The sequence below is a fragment of the Chionomys nivalis genome, chromosome 3 (assembly GCF_950005125.1).
Source record: "Chionomys nivalis chromosome 3, mChiNiv1.1, whole genome shotgun sequence".
NCBI classification, from domain to species: domain Eukaryota; kingdom Metazoa; phylum Chordata; class Mammalia; order Rodentia; family Cricetidae; genus Chionomys; species Chionomys nivalis.
The window spans coordinates 117,490,198-117,507,661 of NC_080088.1; the positions used below are offsets into that span (position 1 = coordinate 117,490,198).

The 17,464-nt window shown below is 42.2% G+C and overlaps 1 protein-coding gene across 3 annotated transcripts in view; it reads left to right on the forward strand.

Moving 5' to 3' along the window:
- Nucleotides 1-17,464, forward strand: part of Med13l (mediator complex subunit 13L) — a 236,278-nt gene that overhangs the window by 134,265 nt on the left and 84,549 nt on the right. For all 3 annotated transcript variants that reach the window (XM_057763673.1, XM_057763675.1, XM_057763674.1), the window contains exon 4: nucleotides 396-479. In XM_057763673.1, the coding sequence (XP_057619656.1) occupies nucleotides 396-479 (84 nt within the window). The remainder of the gene's footprint in view (nucleotides 1-395; nucleotides 480-17,464) is intronic.

Consider the following 17,464-nt stretch of genomic DNA (forward strand, 5'->3'; position numbering starts at 1 on the left):
GTTTTGTTATTGGCACCGTTGCTAAAGGATTGGTCACTTGTCACAACAAGCCCTAACCCCAGCTTGCAGGAGGAGTTGTGGTGTTTGAAAGTGTCCTTATGTTCCCTGCACTCTGACCTTGGTAATATAGGAGCTTAGGTCATGTAGTCCTGTGACTCGAAATTCCAGTTTTGGAAATAATCCAACTGTTTGCTTGCTTGCCTACCCCCCCCCACCCCCCCCGTGGGCATTAACAATACATGCCCAAAGTTCTGAGTTCTTTGAGTGTAAGAAAACATTTGGCAGTTGGACTTGTGGTACCATGTTTCCATTGGTGCCTCTCATCTGGGTTGTCAGAGTGCTGAGCCATTCTGTGACTGAGTCTGCGAAGGTAATTCCTGATGTGCTTATTGTAGGTGCCTAATGGATAAGAACTTCGTGAGGATCGGGAAGTGGTTTGTGCGACCCTATGACAAGGATGAAAAGCCAGTCAACAAAAGGTCAGTCTTCAGGGTGCTCTTGTCATTTGCTTCCTCTTCCTTGACCACACCTGTCTTTGCACTGAGGTCAAAGGGGTTTGTGTATTTATCTCTTCATGTTGTTCTTGGCCACTGTGTTATCACATACTGCATGCTTGTGGTTGAATATTAAGATGAGGTAGCCATATGGTCATCAGTGAGGTCATGTCTGAGTTATTCTTCACTATATGCTTTGGAATTGAGACATTCTAGCATGTTCTTTTTGTTATTCTTCCTAAATTGTTATTCGGCATGACTTAAGTATAAAGTAAATTAAATGGTGAAAATTTGTATAGTGCTGTCCCAGTGCTCCTTACATGATTACTGTCAAGAACAGGACTGTGGGTTATGTCCCAGGAATCCTGAACTGCTAGCCATAGCCCTCCTTTGTAATGCCTGTAAAGTGAATAGGCATGGGATCAGTAAAACCAGATCAAAACAACTCAATTTTAACATTCCTTATCTCTGACCATAGTCTAGTCATATTTGGTTGGTAGAGAGATAAAACACTTTAATTTTCACAAAACAGGGCATACAGCACCCCATCCCACCTCAGTTGTGGTATTCTTTTTCTTTTTGTATGCTAGGGAAGAAGCACAGGGCCTCTTACCCTTTCCTACTGAGTGCTATACCCAGGATACACCACCTCAATTCTGTTTTAAGGTTCAGGTACACTAAGGTAGGGACTTGGCGGGTGGTTGTAGGTTGGAGTCAACAGGATGAAGTTTGTGCCCCTAGCGGCTGCTGGCAGTCCCTGGCTCTTGATGTTAGAGGCTCCATTAGTAGCTTCTCCCAGTGTGTCTTAGTAAAGTGGTTGTTGAAGGTCTCAGATTGGGGTTAGAGGGACACCGATGCTGGGAGATGGAGTTCATTCAGGGTCATTCCAACCGTGAACAACAGCATGGCAGTGACTCTGAGGAGACTTCAGGCCCCAGCATCCGGCAGACAACATGGCAGAGTCTCTGAAGAGATGAATTGAACCCACCTAGCACTATCAGAGACTTCTTCTATTTCCTTGAGGTTGATGGTGGATTTACAGCACAAACCTGTAGTCAAGGTCTCTGGCTGGAGACAGGGAAGAGATGGGAGCAGGACTTGTACAACCCTACCCACTTTGATCTAAACTCCACCTGGGAGTCTGTAACCTAGAGCCTCAGATAAATGTCTCAGCAGGTTGTCTGTCTGTCCCTGTCTTGCAGGGGAAGGAAGAGCTGCTGCAGGGGCTGTGGGGTATGGGTGTGGTAAATGTATATAAATATACACAAACACGTACAAAACGACCCCTCCCCCCCATCACTTTCACTGTGTTTGGTTTTGTTAGAAGTGAAAAATAAGCCATTTACTACCCTGAGGCTGACTGGTCTTCTCAAGGCCCTAGCTAGAGATGAGGCCAAGGGTCACAGCAGCAGCAGCAGTGCTGACTGTCCATCAGGAAGGAGAGAGAAAGAGAAGCTGAAAAAGCAGGCAGGAGTTGAGGAGGCGATAGTCCAGAGCACAGCTGGACACCAACCACACTCTGCTTACTGTTTCTTAGTAGTGAGTCTAGTTGCTTGGTAAATGATTGACTGAAGGATGAATGAAGAGATGAGCATCTGGTTTTTAGGAAGGATTATTGACCACTCATGACTCTTCCTTGACTGCCAGTTCCCGAGATTGATCAGTTTGCAGTTTAGTTGCATTTAAAGAGGAATGATTATGCCGGGCGGTGGTGGCGCACGCCTTTAATCCCAGCACTCGGGAGGCAGAGGCAGGCGGATCTCTGTGAGTTCGAGACCAGCCTGGTCTACAAGAGCTAGTTCCAGGACAGGCTCCAAAGCCACAGAGAAACCCTGTCTCAAAAAACCAAAAAAAAAAAAAAAAAAAAGAGGAATGATTATATGCCTCTCATTTCTTTTAGATCTAGCTCAATATAGTGGTTTTTGCTAAAGTATGTAAGCATTTAAAAAGATCCAAAAATATATTTGCCTTCAAATCCATTTCTACTTACTACTTTTCAAAGCCTCTGTAAACACAGGAGGTTCTTGCAAGTTAAACATTGGCATGTCTAAGGAAATGATTTCTTATTTTTTTAGACATTACTATTTTCTCATTTACACATGTATTTAATTGTATTTGTTTACAAAATGATGTGTCAGAGTCCATCTGTCAAAAGATAAAGAACATTTTCTTAATTTTAAGTTGAAAATTAGGCAGGTATAAGTTAATTTTCTAGTCTAGCTAGAAAAGGTGAGGACTAAGGTTATTGTTTATAATTTTTGGTTATAAACTATCATGTTGTGTCTCTGCACCTTAGATTATTGGTTTTAAATGGAATAATTTCATTATGACACATTCAAAGTGAGTCAGTTTCTAGTATCAGCTGTCTAATACTCTTGCTTAGAAAGAACTAAGCTTATATTTGTTTTTTATTCATACAATTGTAGTAAAAATTTAATTAAGACACTGTAGCATTAGCATACAAGACCTGCCTAGTGCAAAAGAACCAAGATTTTAAAAATTGTTAAGTCTATATATCAAATCATTTTAATTCCTGTTATGATTTCCCATTTATCCATTATGAACACACTCTTTTATGTCCATAAGTATAGTTAAAAATTGTTGTGATAATGCTGGTTATGAAGTAAAATGCACATGCCATCTCTCTTGACTGACTTTTCTCTTTGGAATGGGCTGGCGTTTCAGAACTCTTCATTCCGAGTTACTTTGAATTATGGAAAGTGTACATGGTGTACTCTGTTCTCTGAAGGTTGGTCTCTGCTCCTTCCCAACCCCCTCCTGTCTCTTCTTTGTTTGAGTGGTTGATTGACCAGACTCATCTTTTAACTAGTTTTCAAAAGCCTTGGTTGACTGTGGGTTGAATGAGTATTCATTGTTGGGTGCTGTGGGATGCTTAACTGTACCCTTGGCTTCTCCTTACGTCTTCCTCGAGTCATGACAACTACAAATGGCTGTGGACACTGTCTCCTGGGAGGCAAAGTGCACAATTGCAGAGGCACCAGAGGCTGAGCTGATGGCTCTGCTCCCTCCCTCCCTCCCTCCCTCCCTCCCTCCCTCCCTCCCTCCCTCCCTCCCTCTCTCCCTCCCCCTCCCCCCTTCCCCATTCTCAGCAGTCTTGGTCTTTCTGATTTCAGCCCGTCTAGTTCTTTTATAAATTACTTGAAAAGAACAACAACAAACCTCACTGTCTGCTGTGATTTAGTCTTCCCTGGCCCTGTGTGCTGTTTAATAAGCAGTAGGCGGGTTTCAGGACACATGGGGCATACAGCCCTCATTCACTTGCTCTTCCATTAGCTTCCTCTTGTGCTGGACAGTTCAGCTCTTGGCAGATGTGGATTTTTTTCTTCAAATCTTTGGTGGTTTTAGGGACAGATTGCTCTAGAAAGTTCTTGTTATTACTGAGAGTGGACACAAGCAGCATGTGCATTGTCCTCTCAGAGGCTGGCCTCAGGCTGAGCCAGCCCCATAGGAGATATTCACAGAAACATTTTGCCTGATTAGAGAGAGGCATGTATTTTGTAAGTAATTCCAGCCTTTAATGATGATGTGGATGTACCTAGCTTACTGTTTTGTGCCTTCTCCTTTTGTGAAGGTGTCAATTTGTAGTCAGGGAAGTGCTTTGTGTTGCCTTCCTCTGTGGCACTCTTAGAGTTTGCTGCAGGTATTCCTAGTAGTCCTAACAACCTTCTCTATAGAGTGAATTAGGGCAACAGCAGTTAGAAGACAGGTCCTGCTTCTGCTGAGCTGGGGGTGTTAGGAGGGTGTGGAAGGTGTTGCCCAGGTGGCCTGTTTGCTCTGAAAACTTGTTCCTAATGGAGCCCTTTCTTAGAACAATGTGACCAAGCTCTGTTCAGTTTTTTCATAATGACATTTTTTTATCTTTTTTTTAATTGAAAAAAAAAAATTTCCGCCGCCTCCCAGCCTCCCATTTCCCTCCCCCTCTGGTTTTGTTTTTGTTTGTTTGTTTTTGTTTTTTCGTGACAGGGTTTCTTTGTGTAGTACTAGCTGTCCTGGAACTAGCTCTTGTAGACCAGGCTGGGCTCAGCCTTAGAGATCTGCCTGCCTCTACCTCTCTAGTGCTGGAATTAAAGGCATGTGCACCACCCCCCGCCTGGCATAGTGACATTTTTGTAGTAAGGTGGCAACCGGGAAAGTATTAACATGTTGGGTGTCGGTACAGCGCTAGAGTGTTTATTCCTGCAAAGACTGAAAATACAGTTGAAAATTGGTGCTTTCTGTCATTTTCTCCCCAGTGGGCACCTCCCCCAAGTTGAGCGGAACCTAATTAAAATTAAAATTTTAAGGAAAAGGTTATATGACTAAGCAACTCACAATTACTGAGCTTAAGTCCCGCGCCCCCCCCCCCCCTTTTGTGAAGAGAGAATTGTTTTAGCTTTGAGTAAGATAATAAAGTATGTGACACAGGACTGAAGTGACTGAGTTTGTCAGTAGTGCCGATGTGGGGCTGGTAGTGCTGGGAAAATATTAACCATAAAGTTTTTCTTCTGGTTTGGGTACTTTTCTTACACCAGAGGCAGATTGCTAATTAAGTATTTGCATTTCTTATCATATACACAGTTGAGTTAATGAGCCATGTATTTCTACACTGAATCTTGATTGCCTTTGTTTTTGAGGCAAGATCTCACTGTGTAGCCCTGGCTAGCCTAAAACTTTCGTTGTAGACCAGGCTAGCCCCAGACTCAGAGATTCACCTGTCTCTGCATACTAAGTGCTTAGATTAAAGATGTGTGCTATTTTCCATCCACAAAGAACTCTGCTTCATGAAACATTTTAAATTCCCCTACGTCTTTCATGTGTGAATTTTAAATTGTGTTTGTTAGTACTGTATTTATGTTGCCAAATTTTATGAATTCCAAAGGTTTTGAAAGCATATTCTGCATTCTAATGATCTTGCTTGCTTTTTGGGCATAGTTAGGGTACTAAAGATTAATAAAATAAAATTCCTAAATATGATCTTGGTCATACGACATAGTTCTGAGCACCATCAGTATTTAATCCCATTTGCTTTATGGTCATGTGAAACTGGAGTGTCTGTGGTCCAGGGATGTCCTGAAGCTGGCTAGGCCAGTGGTGAAGCTGCTTGCTCTTGTGTTTGATCCTATAAGGTTGGCTCCTGACTGCCACGCATTTCTTCCACACTCACATGCCACACATACATAGAAAATAGTGATAAATGCTGTGACTACTGAGGGTGTGGCTTGTTTGCTCCTGCCCTAGGGCCTTCTTCACCCCACCCTTGAATGTGCTTCCATTAGACAAGTAGTCAAACAGAGAACATATGTGTTCTGGATGGTGCCTGGCCTCCTCTGGCAGGCTGCCCCATACAGTTGCTAGCATGATTCTAGTTCTTTTTGCTCAGGTTTTCCTGCACATACCATCTCCTTTTTAACTCAAGTTAACATGGTTCTTTTTCAAGCTGTTCCTTTGAGGCAACTTTTCAAGTTGTTTCTTTGAATATTTTGCTTCCCAGTTGCCCCTCAGCATGATTTGACTGCTATGTATATATTTAGTTTTCAATTTGTAGTACAGAAGTTAAGAATTTGGGGTCCTTCGTGCCTTCCCCATTTTATTGTTTTGTTTCGGTTTTGTTTTTTTAAAAAGATAGGGTTTCTCCTTTCGCCTTCCCCATTCTTATATTGTTTTCTTGAGTTGAGTTGTTAGGACAGAATCCTTCCTATCTATGGGTCTCCTGTGTACACCTTCATTTTCCTTTTTATTCAACACAGAGTCCAAAGTTCTTTGAAGGTTGATTTGAATGAGTGGAATATGTTTATACTTCTCTTTGTACATCTAGGATAAAACCTGTAAATGGGGCCTGCAAAGTCGCCTTGCAGAACATCATCAGACAGAGACATGGTCTCCTTGCTCTTGTTATTTTGACGTTAAAAGAGAAATCTTAAAGTACTTATGTTTTCTAAAGGGTGACAGTCCTTGGTTCTTAGAACAGCTGGGTCTGTATTTGCGTAGTTTTTGTCTATATTAGGATTTATTAGTGCGTGGGTGTTGAAGTCTGAGCAGCCGCTCTTAGTGGTACGTTTAGTTCTGGCGAACCAACTGGGAAGTGCACACAACACAGTGGCTCCCCGTGTATCTGACCTGCACTGTAGTTGGTCTTAGAAACGGAACACACTACAAGGTCTTATCTCAAAGCATAAAGAAGCGAGCCTTCTGAAGAGGGAGCATTGCTGACTAGGACTGAAGCTGGGTTGTGCTGCTCCCATTGGCACTTGGACATGCATATGCAAGAAAATGGGGTTTCTTACTGTGCACAGTTGGCAGTAAGCTAAATATTTCTGAAAGTTGAGATCTTAAAAATTAGTACATATGGGAGGCTGGTTTTTCTGAAAGAGAAAACTGGATTTACTAGAGAATTTGGAGGTTTGTCTCTTTTTTGAGTAAAGTGTGACATCACCTTATTTTTGTTTCTTATTAGAAGTTACAAAATCTTGAATTAATGTGATGTCTTCAAGAGCAGTTCCCCTGTAGCTGTGTGTGAGTGACTGTCTGAGGACACTCCTGGAGCATTGCAGCCATGTTTAGTTAACGCAGAGCCTTTCATACCACTGCAGTGCTTCTTAGCTCCAGTTTGTGGAGGTGTAGCCCAGAAAACACTTGCTCCGTAGACTTGGAGTACTTCACCCTCCATGCGGGTGCTCCAGCCAAAGGGTGGCTCCGATGTGTCTGGGCATGGTGCAGTGCTCATGCACAGGAAGGCATGGAGCCAAGAAATTAGATTTGAGCTTCATATGTAATTGTGTACGAATACAAATGGAAGTGCATGCATTTCTGTTTTATAATCACAGTCTATCAAATGGTGAACATTTTGCATTGTTCCATTGCCATATTTTACTCAATAAATAGTGCTAAACTGTTTGAGATCAGTCCCTGTGGTGGGGATATTCGACCACACTGTGAACCTGAGTTTGCATTTATGTTAATTAAATAAAATTAACCTTGAGTCAGGAGGCTTCATTAGCAAGTAGTTTACAAAAAGTCATCATAGTAGGGTGGGGTTTGGAGTGGCACAGCTTTTTGTGGTTTGGTGAGGTGGAAGCACAGGGTGTTCTGTGGACGCCAGCAAGGAGAGACGGTTAGCTAGTTGCTGCTCAGTCACTCTGAACTCACAGGTTTTCACCCCCGCCTTTGAGTCATATTCATAATTAGAACAATAGAGATTTAGTTAAAACTACCTTTAGTGTAAGTGACAGGGCTGGTGCCTGCAGGAGCAGAATTTTCACCAGGCTGTGACCTGAGTGGCCAGGCCACTGCTAGATAAGCACACAAGCAGGTAAGTAACTGCAGAGTTGCAGGTGCCGGCTGAGGTAGCAGTAGATTAAGGCACAGCCACCGTGCTGCACATAAAACAACATTCCCATGTTGTGCATGTAAGCGTGTCAGATTTTAGAAAACCATGCTTGCTTCAGATTCCCCCCACACTTATTCTACCTCATACACCACTTGCAGAGTGTGTGTATGCCGCTAGTCTATGGGAAGCTTTCTTACCAGTGCTTATACCACCAACAGAACAGTCTAATCTCAGATGCAGTGGGTATGAGTAAGAGAGCGTCACAAAGCCTTTCTGAGGAAGAGAGAACAGTTGCAGCTTAGACACCTTACAATCACTGTCTTGGGTTATAAAATGCTAATAAGAGCTGAAGGTGCTAACAGGAGTGTTGGTATGGGCTGTGGTGAAGAGTTGAAGGTTTGGAGTAACCGTGATATGGTTTCCATGGCTTATAGTCACAAGAAAGGAAAACCAAGGTGATAAAACCATGTCTCCAGCAAAGGCAGAGGATGCATTGAATTCCATGAAGCTGTGAAGCAGTAGCTTTTAGGGTATAGATCGAGTGATCCACAGAGTGAGGTGGGAAATTTTCACACCTGTCTCTGCTCTGTCTGTGGGCCCAAGGTACATGCAAGATGGGGAATTACTTGCAGGATCAGTGTAGTCAAGACTGTGAGGCTGTGCTGGGCATGCCTGCAGCCTGCAATTCATTCACAGTGAACCTCACTCCCAGGATGTTTCTTCCCACATTGGTAGGTTACAGAGGATTTGTTTAGAGACTGTTGTGAACGAATATGGATAAATTGAGTTTTTTTTTAAAACTTTTTATTTAATGTGAATTGGTGTGAAGGTATCAAATCCCCTGGAACTGGGGTTACAGACAGTTGTAAACTGCATGTGGGTGCTGGGAATTGAACCCAGGTCCTCTGAAGGAACAGGCAGTGTCTTTAACTTCTGAGCCATCTCCCCAGGCCCTAAATTGAGTTTTTTAATCTAAAGCCTGTAGCACACATATAGCAAGTTTAAAAACTTGGGCAAATGTCAAAACTAGCTCATAGAATACTTGTGTAGTTGATGAGTCTTGAAGCAGAGTGGTAGTAAGGCCTGTGAAGTCAGAGTGGTCAGTGCAGTCCAGGAGTCAGAGCTCCAGAGGTGCCTGCAGCTGTGCTTCAAGGCTATGCATTGTAAAAGCTTTAGGCAAAGCAAGGGTACCGCTCAGATGTGACACTGGTGTTCTCGTGATGCCTTAACTTCCCCAGTTGTTCTCCCCTTCTGCAGATTTTATTAACCTGGCCCATGTCTTAGGCTTTCTGTTGTGTGACACAACCGAGAACCAAGGCCAAGAGAAAAACTGTTTAATTGGGCTTAGGTTTCAGAGGGTTAGAGTCCCTGATGGCAGAGCAAAGCCATGGAGGCAGGAAAAGCCAAGATTCAAAAACATGGGCAGAGAGCTAACTCAGACTTTTGAAACCTCAGAGTCTGTCCCCAGTCTCATGCCTTCTTGTAATCCCTCCCAAACAGTTTTTCCAACTGGGAACCAAACATTTAAACTTATAAACTTGTGGATATTATTGTCATTGAAATCACCACAGCCTGTTTCTGTGGGTGCTTTTTGTATCATCTTATTTTGTCTGCTGTCAAAGTATTAGCCTTGACGGTCTTCTGTTTGTTTTGTCCATGTTAATCTTTTGAGGTTAGGGCAGATCTCACGCACTTGAGCAACATGTAATGAAACTCTGAACAGCATCAAGGTGCAGTTACTTAGCTCCTCCTCAGTGCTTTGTGTGCATGCAGCTGCTGACAGTAGAAGGGGTGCAGTCCTGGAGCTCACAGCCCAGCTTGCCTGAGTGCCGAAGGACAAGCACAAGGACAAAGCCACAGATCACACTACGTAGCACAGCCTTGCCCCGCAAACACATAGCTGGTGTGTAGACCAGCACTTGTTGAGAATTTCCCAACCTTCCTGTACTCCTGGACCTGTGCCTTACAGTCTAGTTTTATTGCTGTGGAAACAGAGTACTGGAATTCTGTCACACAGATCTGCAGGTAGAGAGGGCAGAACCTCTATCCAGTCTAGTTTGCAGGGACTTTTATTTCCTTCCCTGATAGCTGTAGTGTGATAGGTTCTTAATTTTGTTAGAGGAATTGAGACAAGGAGGGAAAATAGCATTCAAGAGCATAATGCTAGTAAGAGGCAGCCAGAGCAGAGTGTGAACAGATCATAAATACGGTATCTTCCTCCTAAAAATGAAAAGATGACTCCCCCTACTCCCAGCAAAGAAGTGTATAATGACTTCAACTGCGGCTTAGGGTTAGGAAGTCTAACTGAAGACACTGGAAGTGCTTGGGAACCCAGAAAGGACAGAGCCCGCCTCTGCTGTGACCTGCTTCGAAACTCCAGACAGACTATTTAAGTACACACTTTGGAGGAAGAAAGAGGCCCCCATCCTCACATGTTATCTCACTTAATAGCAGCGAGCCTTCAGTTGCTCCAAGGAGTTAAGTGGATGCTGCTCTGTCAGAACTCCCATGTTGGTCACATGACCCGTGTCTTTCTCCAGAGAAGTGGGGCTCTTTAGTGTAGTCAAGTATCTCTGTCAGTTTGAATCTCCTGGTCAGTTGCTGAGAGGCCAGACGTTCTGCTTGCTGAGCACAGCCTTGTTTGTCCATTCTGCACCAATTGACATGGTAAATTAATATACACCAGTAGTTTGAGACGGCAGGTAAGCTTATAATTTAGCCAGAAGGTTAGGGAGCAAATATTATTTTTCCTGTTTATTAATTTTACCCCTTGCTCATGAGGTATAAGAAATACTGTTCTTGTAAAATCCTGACTTAGACATATTTTCAATTCTAAGGAAGACTTAAGTTTTAATATTTAATATTACTTAAAAACTGTGACTTGAGCCAGGCATTTGTGGTGCACGCCTTTAAATCCCAGCACCAGGAAGCAGAGACAGGCAGGTCTCTGAGTTCAAGGTCAGCCTGGTCTACATAGTGAGTTCTGGGACAGCCAGAGCTTTTATGCAGAGAAAACCTGTTCCTAAAAAAAGATACAAAGCAAAACCAAACCAAACCTGTGAATTGAGAAGAAAACTACATATTAATGAATCTTGGGAGAAAATGCTTTGATGGCTGTATGACTTTGTTATCAGCTATAAATTGGGGGAGAAAAGTATGATGATACCCTTACTTCTTACTGCTCTCAGATGAACAGTAAGCTGAGAATAACTCCACACATTCACATCTGCGAGGAAGGGTCAAGCACTGGGTTGATTGACACTTAGAAAGAAAAAATGATGCATGCATTTTTCAGATGATTTCACTGTGACTGACTGAACTTAGACATTGCAGGAAAGTGTTAATGCAAAGCTTAGGTTGCCAGAGTGGCTCTTAAACTGCCCAGTCCTGGGGTTTCATTTGTGTTTGAAACAAATGGTTCTGATGTTGCAGTGAGATTACAAAGACCTGAGATGAGACAACTCCTCCACTATTTAATTTGAGGCTAAGGGTGCTCCATGGTGCTCCACAGCACTCAATTCTTCTGAGAGATTCCAGTGTGTGGATTAAGAAGGCAGAGGAGGAGACAGACAGGTGAAGTTCTGAGTTGAGACTCAGGTTATATGAAGCTGTTCATTGAGGTTTACACTGTGATTGCAAAAAGGACCCTTAACATGAGTGTCTGCAGAATAGCTAGCCTGCTAAGTCTTCAAATAGCAAATCAAGAAACCTGCCTAAAAACTCCGTGAATGGGGCTGGAGAGATGGCTCAGAGGTTAAGAGCATTGTCTGTTCTTTCAGAGGTCCTGAGTTCAATACCCAGCAACCACATGGTGGCTCACAACCATCTATGAGATCTGGTGCCCTCTTCTGACCTGCAAGTGTACATGCAGACAGAACACTGCATACATAATAAATAAAAAAATCTAAAAACTCCTTGAGTGTATGATAAAACCAGTGTAAGTTGTCAATAACATTAAGGAGGCAATGTAGAGTCTGAGAACTGCCTGAGATGTGGGTCGCCATTTCCCCAAGCTAAATTGCTTTAATGAGGGTGTTATTTTAATGAGAATGTTACTGTGCGTTGGGCAATGTGTAGACCACGTGGAACAGTGCTCACTTCGTGGAGGATCTCTGCAAGGATTATTGTCCCTAGTTTCAAGCAGTGGGTATAGATATGGATAGCAGTAGACACAGATACAGTTATATAGATAAAGTGGAGTTGTAGAACAGTAGGTGTAGCCGTTCTGTGCCTCAGGGTAAAATAAAGTAATAGCAGATGAGCCCAGGGTGGAGAGAAGGGAGAGGCAGGACCTTAACTCTGCTGCTGTGTTTTGTTTTCTCTGCCTTTCACTAGCCACTGTTGAGCTTGGACTTTGGCATTGATCTTTGGGGAAGAAATCAGTGATTTAGCTTTTATTTAGCAAATAATAATTTAGATAGCGTTGGTTTTTCCTGAAAGTTCATTTTATTTTACAGTTACTTTTAAACTTTATGTTTACTTGCTTGGATGCGCATGCTCGTACTTGAGCCTGGAAGTTTTGAGGACAATGTGTGGGAGTCAGTTCTATCTGCCATGTAGGTTCTGCCACTGTACCCTTTTCAGGCTTAGCAGTAGGCTCCTGTGCCCACAGTCATCTCCCCAACCCAGCCTTGTGGGGTCTGTTTTCTCCTTCCACATGTTGGCCTGTCTTTACCTGGTATTTGAAGATCTTTGACAGTTTAATTATAGGACACTGATTTAGAAAAACGAAGTTACCTTTTTTGTTTCTGTTTGTTGGTGTATCTAGAACCAAAGTAAGCTCGGGGGATGCTTATTGAGTTAGGACTTAGTCTCGTCATCAATTACTTATTTATTTCTAAACATATTAGTGTTGTTCATTCAAAATTGTTGAAATTATTTTAAAACCATCTGTTGTGACAGATTGGGGTTCATTACTGAAGCATAAGAAGTGGAGAAAACACTTCCTGAAGACATTTCATCGGGGTTACTATGTTTCAGCTACTTGAAGAACATTTCTTTGCTGAATGTCCGTTTTTGTTTGTTAAGGGCCTGTCTCTATGTAGCCCGGATGGGTCTGAAGTGAAGTTGTGCATCAGTGTAGGAATAACAGGGGAGCCTAAATCTTGGAGCATCTTAACATAGTTACTTTGGTTCATGAAATTTCTTTTTTCTTTCAGAACTGAAAGAAATTGTCACATCCAAAAATTAAATGCCCGAAAATACACCGAAAATAAACAGGGCAGTGGCAGCTCACGCCTTTAATCCCAGTGTTCTGGAGGCACAGGCAGATGGGTCTCTGAGTTCAAGGCTAGCCTGGTCTACAGAGCAGCTCTAGGACAGCCAGGTGTAATTGGAGGCTGCTTGTTTGTTCCCAGCTCCCCAGACCACAAAATAACCACTCTGAAACTATTTTATTTAAATCACTGTTTGGCCAATCACTCAAGCATATTGCTAGCTACCTCTTATATCCTTGATTAACCTATTTCTATTCTTTTATATTTTACCATGAGGCTTGTGGCCTACCGGCAAGGTTCCAGGCTGGCAGCTCACATTTTCTTTCGTTTTGCTTTTTGTTTTTTGAGATAGGGTTTCTCTGTAGTTTTGGAGCTTGTCCTGGAACTAGCTGGCCTCGAACTCACAGAGATCTGCCTGCCTCTGGGATTTAATCTGAGTGCTGGGATTAAAGGCATACGCCACCACCACCCGGCTTTTTGTTTTGTTTTGTTTTGTTTTGTTTTTTGTTGCGCGTCTTTTTTCTCTGGTGGTTCCATGGTATCTCCCTGACTTTGCTTAGTCTCTGTATATATCTTTTTCAGCCTTGCTATATTCTGCTAATCCATTGGCCCAAAGCAGATTCTTTATTCATTAACCAATAAAAGCAACACATATACAGAAGGACCTCACACACCATTTTCCCTTTTCTGTTTAAATGAAAAGGAAAGTTCTAATTTTAACATGGCAAAATTACATATAACAAAACAGGTATCAAACAAGAATTACAGTTGCAATATTTATATCTACTTTATCTTTTGTCATAACTAAGGAAAACTATATTATTACCATCTGTCTATTCTTCAGCTCCATCAAAGACCTCAGAAGGATATAATATTACCTAAGTAAACAGAAAGTACATTGTAAGCAACTTTCAATACTCTAGAATTGACAGAGACATCTCGCTACCTGGAAAGTCACCCAAAGTTCTTCTATATCACTTGGAGCACCCATCTTCAGCCTATAGGCCCATAGCATCAGGCAGACTTTTCCATGAAGCAGGAAATTTAAAAGACAGTTCTGCCTATATTGGCAGTTTGTCAGTCATTTTCTTTCTTTTTTTTTTAAAAAAAATATTTATTTATTTGTTTGTTTATTTATTTATTTTGTATGCAATATTCTGTCTGTGTGTATGCCTGCAGGCCAGAAGAGGGCACCAGACCCCATTACAGGTGGTTGTGAGCCACCATGTGGTTGCTGGGAATTGAACTCAGGACCTTTGGAAGAGCAGGCAATGCTCTTAACTGCTGAGCCATCTCTCCAGCCCTTGTCAAGTCATTTTCTTCTGTGTCCTACAGAATGTCTGGCAGACTCTTTCATGAAGTAGGAACCCTGAAGGACTGTCTCACCTTTAGGCAAGTTCAGCAGTCATCTCTCTGTGGGTCCTGCAAGTCCAGTGAAACAGTCCAGGCAAGAGCAATTTTTTGCCCAAATGGCTAACCAACTCCATAAGGAGTCTCTTTGATGCCATCACCCTCTTGAAGTAGATTGATGCTGCCAGGAGCAGATGTGTCTCATTGTCATAAAAAGTCTTAAGCTCTTAAAACAATTTAATTGCCATATTCTGAAGGTCTCTGAATGATTTGAAAAATACTTATCTAAAACTGAAATATCTCTTTATACATCTAGAAAACCTAACTAACATGACTACAAAGCTTGACTATTATAGATGACTCTCTGTTAACCTATATTTCTTAATTATACATTACATTTTTAAATGAGCTGCACAAGCACAATACCTTAATCAAGAGCAGAAATACATATAACAAAATTGACTTTAAATTTGTGCCAATAAACCAAGATCCATACCAATGCAAATCTCTATAGCATATCCCCCTTTAAATGCAAACATTTATAGACAACTTTTGGGAATGTGGGTGTAGTTTTCTCCAAACTGCTTTCTGCTTTTTGTTGGGTGACATATTTTTGGTGACAACCTTTCTTTTTTTTTTTTTTTTTTTTTTTGGTTTTTCGAGACAGGGTTTCTCTGTGTTTTTTTGGAGGCTGTCCTGGAACTAGCTCTTGTAGACCAGGCTGGTCTCGAACTCACAGAGATCCGCCTGCCTCTGCCTCCCGAGTGCTGGGATTAAAGGCGTGCGCCACCACCGCCCGGCGGTGACAACCTTTCTTGAAGGGTCTTGGTCCATCAAACCACATTAGTCTGGAAGAAATCCATAGGTTTTCTGGAAACAAATCTTCTGGAAACAAAGGTTTGCTTTTTCAAAGCAACATATCCTTAGACCCAAATTCTGAAGTCATGATACCTTTAAAATATATGTTAGTTTAGCTTAGTAGCCCATACAATGAAATATCTCTCTGTACTTAGCTCCTTCACAATCAAAAATTCAAAGAAAACATAATACTATACATAATCCAGACTCTCTGTGTGCATTCCATCTTTATGTGACTTGTTTTTTTCGTATTCTATTACTTTTTCTACAAGTTTCTACAGTATTTATTTTATTATTGTTAGGAATACTTCCTAAAACAAGCTCTTCACCAACACAGTTAATCCCAGTCAGACCAAATTAAAAGATGACCACCGAAGAGAAAGAGGGAAGAACACGTGTTTATTTTCTGAGTTTATTTATAGCTTGTGGGAGTGGTCTTGACCTTTCCTGGGGAGGGGTCAAGGTTTGGTGGCATAGCCAGGGGCTGGGATTACAGTTGTCTTTACTCCTTTAGCTATGGCTGGCTGTCCTCTTTTATATCACATTTACTGTCTCTCTATTCTTTTCCTTCTCTCTCCCAAACCTATGAACATTTTTTAAAACACGGTGTCTCATTTAGAGATCTTTTATGTCTGAATCTGTCCCATTGTGTATCTTTTCTGTCCAGGAGAACTTCTTAAAATGCAAAACAGCTTGGCTAAGACTAAGGCTGCTTTGTCTTTTGGCTCTGCTCAGTCCAACATGTCAGAGGTCTGTTCATGGCCTCTGAGAGCCATTCTTTCTGCCCCAGATCCAGGGTCGGGTTGTAGTAGGTCCGAGTTGCCATTAAGCAAGTTGTAGCAAACCCCACTTAAAAGCTTTGTAGTCAGACCTTCTGAACGAGTCGGAGTTCATGCTGGCAGCACGGCCCAGGAAGCCATCATTTCAAAACCTCATGGGTTCTTTTGTTGTTGTTATTGCTAGCGCTGAATCAGGAAGACCTTTCTTAAAGGAGCTGCGGTGCTCCTGCTCACTGCCAGCAAACAAAGTAATAAGCTGCATTAATCTGGTGTGTGTGTGTGTGTGTGTGTGTGTGTGTGTGTGTCTAGAATTTCTTTTCAAGCTCTCTCAGGCTTTTTAAAAGTAGATTTAGTCAACCCACGTTGATGTACCAATCTGTTGTTTGAGGCTGCTTCTTCATTCCCAGTAGCTCAGACCACAAAATAACCACTCTGAAACTATTTTATTTAAATCACTGCTTGGCCAGTCACTTAAGTTCATTGCCATTGACTGAAAGCGGATTCTTTATTCATTATCCAATAAAAGCAACACATATACAGATGGACTTCCTACACCAGCCAGGGCTATCCAGAGAACCTCTGTGTGGGGGGAGCAGAGGGGATGCTGACTGGGTCCTATGCCTACTGTGGGGTCCTCAGGGCACCATTTCTACTCACCTCCCCCAAAAAATAAAGATGGGTTCAAGCTCCCGTTGTTTTGTTCCCCATATCTTTTAGTTTGATTACAAACATGAATTTACTTATTTTCTAAATGATTTTTAAGGAGACAAATAAGTTGTAATTTATCCTGTGACTCTTTACTTCAAAGTACGTTTGATGCTGGTGATGGTATTTGGTTTTTTTTTTTTCTTCTTCTTTATTGAATCTTTTGAGGTTTTACATCATTCAATCCAATTCCATTCCCTTTCTGGTCTCCCCATATCTCCCCACCCCATCCCTGTTTCATCCCCCCACAAAAGAAAAGAAAACAAAGTCACCAAGCAAGTCAACAAAAGCAAGAACAAAAGACCCAGTAAACTGAAACAGAACAAAAACCACACCCGAAACAGAAAAATCTCTGCTTCTCCCTCTCTCCTCGCTCTCCATCACCTCTTCATCCATCCTGATGGCTTTGAAGGCTTCAGTGTGTCATACGGTATCAGCTGGGCTGGCAACTGTGAGGCTGGTGATGTTTAATAGCACATGCTTTGAGGCCAAACTACCTAGATTCACAGGACCCGTTGCTCTTTCCGGAGGATGAGTGTTTGATTCCCAGCACCCACATGCTGCTCACAACCATCTGTGACTCCAGTCTCAGGCACCCAGCACTTTCTTCTGATCTCATTGGGCACCAGGCTTGCATGTGGTTCACAGACATAGATGCAGACAAAATTTACAAAAGTCACTCTTTCCACCTCACAGACTTAGGATGAGGATGGAATGAATTATAGCCTGGAAGTC